The sequence below is a fragment of the Eleginops maclovinus genome, chromosome 22 (genome assembly GCF_036324505.1).
Source record: "Eleginops maclovinus isolate JMC-PN-2008 ecotype Puerto Natales chromosome 22, JC_Emac_rtc_rv5, whole genome shotgun sequence".
In the NCBI taxonomy this organism is placed as follows: domain Eukaryota; kingdom Metazoa; phylum Chordata; class Actinopteri; order Perciformes; family Eleginopidae; genus Eleginops; species Eleginops maclovinus.
In genome coordinates, this window is record NC_086370.1 from 1,345,512 (window position 1) to 1,354,555 (window position 9,044).

A 9,044-nucleotide genomic window follows, 5' to 3' on the forward strand; every position below is an offset into this window, starting at 1 on the left:
AAATATCTAATAGATCTAATTTCCAATACTCTTCACATATTCACTATCTTAAATCAAAACATTATTAGGATCTGTATGACTCTGCTCGATTCTCTTAATATCCTCCATTATTAATTATCAATTCTACTCTTCTTGAAAAATATTTCAAGTCTTTAATCGGGAAAGTAATGTGTGAAACTATGAGAGCTTTGACATGTTATAATTACACCTTCAATCAATAAGAATTTTTAAAATAGGAGTGACTTTAATAATGGTTTCCATTCACGTGGTTAATTATATTTTACATGGTCTGTACTCTAATGTTGGAGTTATCACTCTGACAAGTTTGTTTCATTTAAATATCATATCTGAGATCAAGTGTGTACTAAATCTCTCCCTCCTTCTGTAGATCTAAACTCCCACAATTTAACTTTACCAAAGTCACACCTCAATAAAGGCCAATGGCGGCGCTGGGGGGGGGCAAGCAGGGTCTTAAGACCCTCCAGTCAAAGGCTTTGCCCCCCCATTTGCCCCCCCTGCCCTCGAAACATATAAGCATTACAAACTATAATCCAAATAAAGGAAAAATTAAGACACCACCGAGACATAACAATCATAGGTAACCGTCCGACAACAATTGTTTATAACGTTGCTGTAGTGGTCCGTATTACAGAAGCGTCTGTATCTTTTTAGTATGTGTAGTGCGATTTGATTGGCAGTTTGCACGCAGACGTGCGTTTGACGTTCATGTTGGTGGCGGTTGACGCATAGCGGCTAGTTAACGACAGAGCAGATTAGCGAGTGACAGAGCAAAATGGACCGTTTTGTAACGTTAATTTCCAGAAAGCGGATGAGAGTGGATGATGGTGGTGGCGGCGGTGATTTGCGGATGCACAGTACGATGGAGGAGGACAGAGTGGACATGGACAGTGAGGATGAAGAGGCGGATGAAGAAGCGGCGGTAATGGAGTCGGCGGGGGCGAGGGCGGCGGCAGAGGAGGCGGCGGAGGCGGCGCAGGAGGCGGCGGCATCAGACTCGGAGGCCGATAACATCCCTGAAAATGTCGGGCAAGATTCGGGGAGTGAAGGGAGAGCTTTACCGACAGCCGTAGCTCCGATCTTGGGTGGCGGGAAACCTGGCCCTGTGGATTTAAGCCAAGACCCAGCAGAGGGACCAAGGCAGCCTCAGCTGAAGTCCTACCCGTGTCGGGCATTTTGCTCCCAGCTAACTTTAAGAAGTTTTTGCCAGTCTTGGTTTAAACAATACGCGTGGCTGGAATACTCGGTGTCAGTTGATGCTGCTTTCTGTTTTGCCTGTCGGCATTTTCCCCACCATGCTCGGACATCTGGTCACTCAGAAAAGAGCTTCACCCACGCTGGCTTCAGAAACTGGAGGAAAGGAGGTGAGAAACTAACAAAACACCATGCAAGTGTTTCTCATAAACTAGCAATGGAAGGCTGGTGTGAGTTTAAGGCAAGGATGAAAAATGGTTCAAGGATTATGACTAAACTTGATGCTGGACATGAGAAAACAGTACAAGAAAACAGGCAGTACATGAGAGCAGTCATAGAATCACTGCGGTTTACTGCTTGTCAAACAATTGCACAGAGAGGGCACAGGGAAGATCAGCAGTCCACAAACAGAGGTAATTTTATTGAACTGTTAAATCTGCTGGGAAAGTTTGACACCATTGTCTCAAGAAATTGTCCCAGTGGACCTGGGAATGCCAAATATATGCATCATGATATCCAGGATGAGCTGATTGATGTTATGGCCAGCATGGTGAGGGAACAAGTGAGCAACGAGGTTAAGCTGGGAGAGCATTTTGCTTTAATGGTGGATGAAACAAAGGATGTGAGCAAAAAGAGCAGCTATCTGTTGCTCTGCGATATCTAAACAATGATATGATTCATGAAGAGTTTCTGGACTTTATTTCTGCAGAGGGCCTGGATGCAGAGTCTTTACACAAATCAGTTAAACAAACACTGGCTAAGTGTAGCATAGACAAACATGCATGCATTGCACAGTGCTATGATGGGGCCTCTGTCATGTCCGGGTGCAACAATGGTGTCCAGGAAAAGTTTCGCCAAGAAGTGCCACATGCGCTTTACATCCATTGCTATGCACACAGATTAAACTTGGTTTTAGTTGACTGTGTACATAATGTGAAACCAGTTGCAGAATGCTTTGCAACGGTCAAGATGTTGTACAACTTCTTTTCTGGGACAGTGACTCACAAGGTGTTCATGGAGAAGCAACAAGAACTTGAGCCCACCAAACGCACAGTGGAATTGAAAAGACTATCAGATACCAGGTGGGCCTGCCAATATTCTACACTGTGGGCAATAAAAAGAACTCTCCCTGCTCTCTTAGCAACTCTTGTGGATGTGAGCAACCAGACGAATGCTCATAGAGCTACTGAAGCAAGATCACTGATTGGACTGATTGATGCACAATTTGTTGTGCACATCTGTATGCTTGAGAGCATATTCAAGCTCACAAAGAACTTATCTGATCATCTACAGGCCACAGATTTGGAGCTGGCATCTGCCATTGATCTGGTCTTTGCAGTTGTTGATACCCTCAATGACAAACGCAATGCTGAAACATGGACTGAAATCTGGGAGTGTGCCAGTGATATGTGTGAGACAGTTGGCATTGACATGCAGCGCCCACAGGTAAGGAGAAAAAAACAGCCCCACCACCTGCAGGACTTTGTGGTGAACAGCCAAACAGGATCAAAAGAGCCGCTGGAAACCTCAGAAGACTATCAGAACCACTGCTATTTCCCTGTAATCAATCGATTAATCAGTGAATTGGACAGGCGGTTTTCCTCTGACAGCTGTCACGTTCTAAAAGGAGCAGCAGCTCTTAACCCAAAACACGAGACATTCTTGGACAAAGATACTCTTTTGCCCATGGCTGAACATTATGGCGTATTGATTGAAAACCTCTCAGCAGAACTTCACCAGTTAAAAAGACTGATTGAGAGGAAAAACCAAAGGGGGGACGTTGTCAGCACCACCCATGATGTGCTGGTGCTTTTGAGGCCATACAAGGATGCATTCGTTGACCTGTTCAAGCTTGTCTGTATCTCTATGACACTGCCTGTCACATCAGCTTCATGTGAGAGGAGCTTCTCCTGCTTAAGGCGTTTGAAAACCTACCTGAGGAACAAAAGCGGAGATGCTCGTACCAGCAATCTGGGTGTCCTGGCAATTAGTTCAAGCAGGGCCAAAGCACTTGATGTCGAGGCAGTGATTAACCGCTTTGCAGCCAATCACAACAACAGGCGGATCGTTCTGTTGTGAGTGACCAGTGAGTACACAATTCTTTTTTGACAGATTTTAAAAATGTTACCGGTACTTATTGTTTGCCTCATATTATGTCAACTGTAAGTGTAGTATTTAGCCTGTGTGTCTGTCTGTGTGGTTGTTTCAGCAGTTTCAGTGGAGTCCAGATGAGGAGGAGAGAGGAGTTGAGAGCAGAAGAGAGGAAGACAGCAGTGGAGAGTGAAGGAGAGGAGAACAGAGGAGTTGAGAGAAGAAGACAGAAGTGGAGAGTGAAGGAGAGGAGAACAGAGGAGTTGAGAGAAGAAGACAGAAGTGGAGAGTGAAGGAGAGGAGAACAGAGGAGTTGAGAGAAGAAGACAGAAGTGGAGAGTGAAGGAGAGGAGAACAGATGAGGAGGAGAGAGGAGTTGAGAGCAGAAGAGAGGAAGACAGCAGTGGAGAGTGAAGGAGAGGAGAACAGAGGTTTTTGGTTTTTAAAGTCCCTTTATTGCACCATAGCAAAAGAGACAACAGCTCACCATCACATCTTCATTCAAGAGCAACAAAAACCACACAAAAACAAAAAAATAAATACAAGCAAACCTGTCAACCAGACACAGAACCTGTTTCTCCAATCAGAAACTTACATTCAGCTCTCCGTCCCCCCCCACAGAGCACAAAACCCCCCCAACAGCCCATACATGACCGAAACCATGCACATTGTCCATCATCCGATAATACGCATGTTCCACCCTCAGTCTGGCCTTCAGCAGACCCTTCAGGACCAGCACTGGCTCCACACTGCCAACACTCTGGGCCTGGTTCCTGCGAGTCAGCCAGATGGCCAACTTAGCAACGCCAGATACAAAGTTCACCAATGAGTGTACATCCTTCTTTTTTGCACAGTACTTCGGGCCAAAAATAAACAAATCAAAAGCAAAAATCTCCCCTAGACCCGAAACCACCTTTCTAACAGCTCAAACAGAGCAGACAAACGAGGACACTGAATAAATAAGTGTTCAAGGGTCTCGTTCTGAGAACAGAAGATGCACTCCTCCCCCAACTCTGGATCCAGGTGCGCTCTGTATCTGTTCGTAGCTATTGCTCCATGTACAATCCTCCACTGGAGGTCTGCTGTCCGTTTTTCAACGGGCAGCTTGTACAGAGACCGCCAGCTGCCCTTCGGGGAAACATCTGGACCAAAAAAACCAGTCCACCTCGACTCCTTCATCCCTGCCAAAGAGCGCAGGCTCAGAACCTTGCAGCAGATCTGATATATTGCCTTCTTCCCTGCGTCCTGTAACTTCTCCAGGTGCGGGGTTGTGAGCGACAGCAGCTGACCACCTCCCTCCTGCCACTCCCCCACAACTGGGGGTGACAGACAGAGAGGGGAAACTATACTCCTCCCCTTCGGTCCACTGGTCACACACATTGTGGTCTTGTGCAAAAACCCTCAGGGGTTGTGGCAGGGCAGCACAGACTTCCTCCACCACTCTGTTGATGACCCTGATGGAGGTGATGTTGCTTCTCTGTCTCAAGATATCCACCGATGTTGCCGTCATCTTCATCAGATGGCCCAGTTTGGTGCAGCCAGCCTCTCTAAAATAGGCTCGCAGGCTGGCAGACTGCAGTGTTTGAGTCTGTATAAGAGTATTAAAAAACAAAGGTTCCTCAAACAGCCACATGCCCGGAGTCTCATTTTGGTACGTGTGGCCTTAAAAATCTGCCATGCCTGTAATACCGAACTATAAAAAGGTGTCAGTCCAGTTAAGTCCACATCCTCAGATTTTAAAAGGAAAAGCTGTTTGTCGTAGCCCAATCGCCCGGCTCTCTTCAGCAGCAAACGAGCTGTATCAAACCAGCTTGGGCCACAATTGTACAGCAGTCTTTGTGCAGTCTGAGTCTAAAAGAGGCTATTTTTGCCTGGATATTGATGAGTCCCTGCCCCCCTTCAGCCACAGGCAGGTAGAGGGCTGCTGCTCGGATCCAGTGCCGGCCAGACCAGAAGAAGTCCAGGATGACTCGCTGAATGTCCTCCATCAGGCCTCTCGGTGGTGTCAGAGCAATAAGTCTATGCCAAAGAGTCGAGGCGACCAAGTTATTTGCAACCAAAACTCTTCCCCTATATGACAACTGGGGTAGCAACCATTTCCATTTAGACAACCGAGCGCACACTTTCTCCTTAACTCCCTCCCAGTTCTTGTTCTGAAACCCCTCAGTGCCCAAAAATACTCCCAACACCTTCAGGCCCTCCTTCCCCCACTCAAGACCTCCAGGCAGACTGGGCACTGTCTGATCTCTCCACTGTCCCACCAACAAAGCCTCACTCTTTGCCCAGTTCACCCGAGCAGATGAGGCCTTTTCGTACAGGGACAGGGTATCCTGCAAACATTTAATATCCCCCTGGCTGGAGACAAAAATATTAACATCATCTGCGTAAGCAGAAACGGTAAGTGGACGATCAAGATCAGAGGACCCAGGCAGTGAGAGACCACTGAGCCGACCTCTCAACATGCACAGCAAGGGCTCAATAGCTAGGGTATATAGTTGACCGGAGAGAGGACAACCCTGTCTTATCCCTCGCTGCACAGGGATTGGCCGACTCAGCCCTGCCCCCATTTTCACCATACATTGAGCACCATTATACAATAAACCAATCCAGGCCAGAAAACCATCACCAATGCCAAAAGCCCTGAGTGCAGAAAATAAATAACAGTGATCCACCCTATCAAAGGCTTTCTCCTGGTCCAAAGCAACAATACCAAAATTCACATTCTGGGATCTGCACACATCAATAACATCACGAATTAGGAAAATGTTGTCCATAATTTTCCTGTCAGGAACACAATAGCTTTGGTCTGTCTGTACAAGTATTCCCAGGATGTCCTTGAGTCTGTTCGATAAGGCTCTGGAAAGCACCTTATAGTCCGTGCAGAGGAGAGCAACCGGCCTCCAGTTTTTAAGTAAGGCCAGGTCTCCTTTCTTGGGAAGCAGGGAAAGCACAGCTCGCTGACAGGAGACAGGAAGAGATCCTGTTCTAAAACACTCCAATAAAACACTGTGCAAATCAGGTCCAAGAGTATTCCAGAACCGCTGGTAAAAGTCAGTGGAGAGACCATCAATTCCCGGTGCCCGTCCTGATGCCATCTGATTAACAGCGACTGTCAACTCCTCCAGGGTCAGCTCAGAGTCCAGAGCAGCTTTCTCACCCGGGATGAGCTGAGGAAGCCCCTCCAGGAGCTCCTCGCGGCACTCCATGCCGCACTGTTCTGCCCCAAAGAGGTCAGCGTAGAAACTCACTGCATGGGTCCTCATCTCCCCCGGACTGGTGGTCACTCTGCCTCCAGGAAGCTTAAGGCAGGTCATCTGTTTCCTCTGTGCCACCGATCTCTCCAGATTAAAAAAGAAAGAGCTTGGGCCATCCATGTCCTTTAGCTGGAGGAAACGAGACCTAACAAGAGCTCCCTTTACTCTCTCCTGCAGGAATAAGCTCAACTCCAATCTCTTCTCCTGCAGCAGATGACCCGTGGTGGGATCCGAATGTCTATGTAACCCCTCTTCAATGTTCCTAATACTTATTTCAAGCTCCTGAACTGCTGCCTTTATATTAGCAGTCGAGTGGGAGGTATACTGCTGGCAAAAAACGCGAATTTGGGCCTTCCCAACTTCCCACCACAGCTTCAAAGAAACAAAATCCGCTTTCCTGGTTTTCCACTGCTGCCAAAAACGCTCAAAACTTTGACAGAAAATACGGTCCTGCAGAAGTCTGTTGTTTAAAAGACCAGTAGGACTTAACCCTTTCGCCTGGTGAAAGGATCAAATCTATACTGACAAAGTGGTGATCAGTGAAACCAACTGGACTTATATTGCTGTGGACTAATCTGGAGCTGAGACTTTTGGAGATGTAAATCCTATCCAGTCTAGCTGCACTCACCCTGCCATTGCCGACCCTCACCCATGTGTATTGTCTGGTTAGTGGATGTTTGACCCTCCATGTGTCTAACAGATCCAGGTGTGTGATGATGCTGTGAAGGCTCTGAGATGACTGTGGGTGAGGTTCTTCACTTGTCCTGTCTACAGTGAAGTCTAGCGTGCAGTTGAAATCCCCACCAATGATAAATTGATCCTGATGGTACTTTCTTACCTCGTTTTTTAGCAGGGTGAAAAAAACCACTCTATCTGTGCCTTGATTTGGAGCATATATGTTTACAAAGCAGACCACAGAGCCCTCTATTTCTGCCCTTACAATCAACAGCCTGCCCTTCACCCTTCAGTAGATGATAGTACAGTTACATCGACATTTTTCCTAAGCAGAACAGCTACCCCTGCCCTAAGGTTGGTGCCATGGCTAAAGGTGCACGAACCATCCCACCATAAACCCCAATCTGTCTCGTCTGCTGGATTAGTATGTGTCTCTTGCAAAAACAACACATCAACCCTTTTTTGAGTAGCGACTTCAGAAATTAATGCCCTTTTTTGTCTGTCTCTCCCACCATTGATGTTCAAAGATCCTATCTTGAGGCTCCCCATAGAGGTCAGAGAAAAAGAAACGGATAAGATGAACAAAACAGAAAACAATTGAAAAGAGAAAACCACCGTGTGATACATGATCATTTTACTTTTAATCTTTTTAGCAGTTTTGCCTTTTTTTGCTTTCCTCAAAGTTGTGATATGCTTTTTGAGGCGAAAACGTTTCTTCTCATCCAAGAGGTCAAAACCGACCAGTCTTTGCAGAACGCCAACAGATCTGATAAACTTTTCAGTATCACCGAAGTAGTCATTTAATCTAATAGACTTTTTAAATGTTACATCCAGAAATTGATTTATTTCCTCTAAGAATAGAGATCTGTGTTCTGATCGAAGTTTCACCTATGGATACTGTATCTGACTCAGAGTCATACTCCATGTCCTCTCCTTCACAGGATGCCTGACTATTTAACATACCCTGTTCTTCATTGGTGTTTACAGTGGGATCTGTGCCTACAAAACTTGTGGAAGCTGCTTCAGTGCCTGCAGACTGTGAACTGCTCAGGTTCTCTGCAGTCACAGAAGCCTGTTGCTTGTCAGGCCGACTCTGTTCCTCCCTATCCAAGTGATCCTCCTCAGAAAGTGAACCAGTGGCACCGGCTTCCACACCCTCCGCACCGGGATCCGCATCCGCGCCCGCGGCGCCAGCACCGGACCCGCCAGCAGCGGACCCAGCACCGGACCCGCCGGCCGCGGACCCAGCACCGGACCCGCCGGCCGCGGACCCAACTCCGGAGCCGCCAGCCGCGGACCCGACCGCGGACTCAGCGGAGCCGCCCGCCGCGTCAGCGGAGTGAGCCGCCCCCTGCTGTCTATGCGGACACGTAAAGCGTTTGTGTCCACATCTCCACACTCAAAACACTTGAACTGTCCCGAGCTGGCGTACACCATATACAACCGTCACCGTGCTTCACTCTGAACGACACGTCCAGTGTTTGTGTCGGCGAGTCCAAGAACATGAACACCTGCCGCCTCAGGGACAGTACGTGCTTCAGTTTGGGATCCTTACATCCCAAACTCACCGTTTTAAATCCACTGGCAAACTTGCCAAACCTACGGAGCTCGCTCTCTAACAACTCGTTCGGTATGAACGGCGGAACACCGGACACGGTGATCCGCGTGGAGGGAACTGACAGCGGGGAGACCTGCACGAATAAGTCCCTGATAAACACTCCGCTCTCTACCAGCTGATACACACGGGGCTCCTCGTTCAGGAACACAACCACTGCTTTGTTCATTCTAGACGCAAACGATAAGTTATCATGA

The 9,044-nt window shown here is 47.6% G+C and overlaps 1 protein-coding gene across 1 annotated transcript; it reads left to right on the top strand.

The window, feature by feature from the left end:
• Positions 1–1,174: 1,174 nt before the first annotated feature.
• LOC134859150 (AT-rich interactive domain-containing protein 1A-like) lies at positions 1,175–8,606 on the top strand. The gene is made up of 2 exons (XM_063875486.1): positions 1,175–1,382; positions 8,220–8,606. The coding sequence occupies exons 1-2, from the start codon at positions 1,275–1,277 to the stop codon at positions 8,604–8,606; spliced, it is 495 nt and encodes a 164-aa protein (XP_063731556.1). The 5' UTR covers positions 1,175–1,274.
• The last annotated feature ends 438 nt before the right edge of the window (positions 8,607–9,044 follow it).

Coding starts and splice junctions, on each gene's coding strand:
- LOC134859150 (XM_063875486.1), top strand. CDS start 1,275: ATGCTGCTTTCTGTTTTGCCTGTCGGCATTTTCCCCACCATGCTCGGA. Junction 1,383..8,219: donor CAGAAACTGGAGGAAAGGAG/GTGAGAAACTAA, acceptor TGGTGTTTACAG/TGGGATCTGTGCCTACAAAA.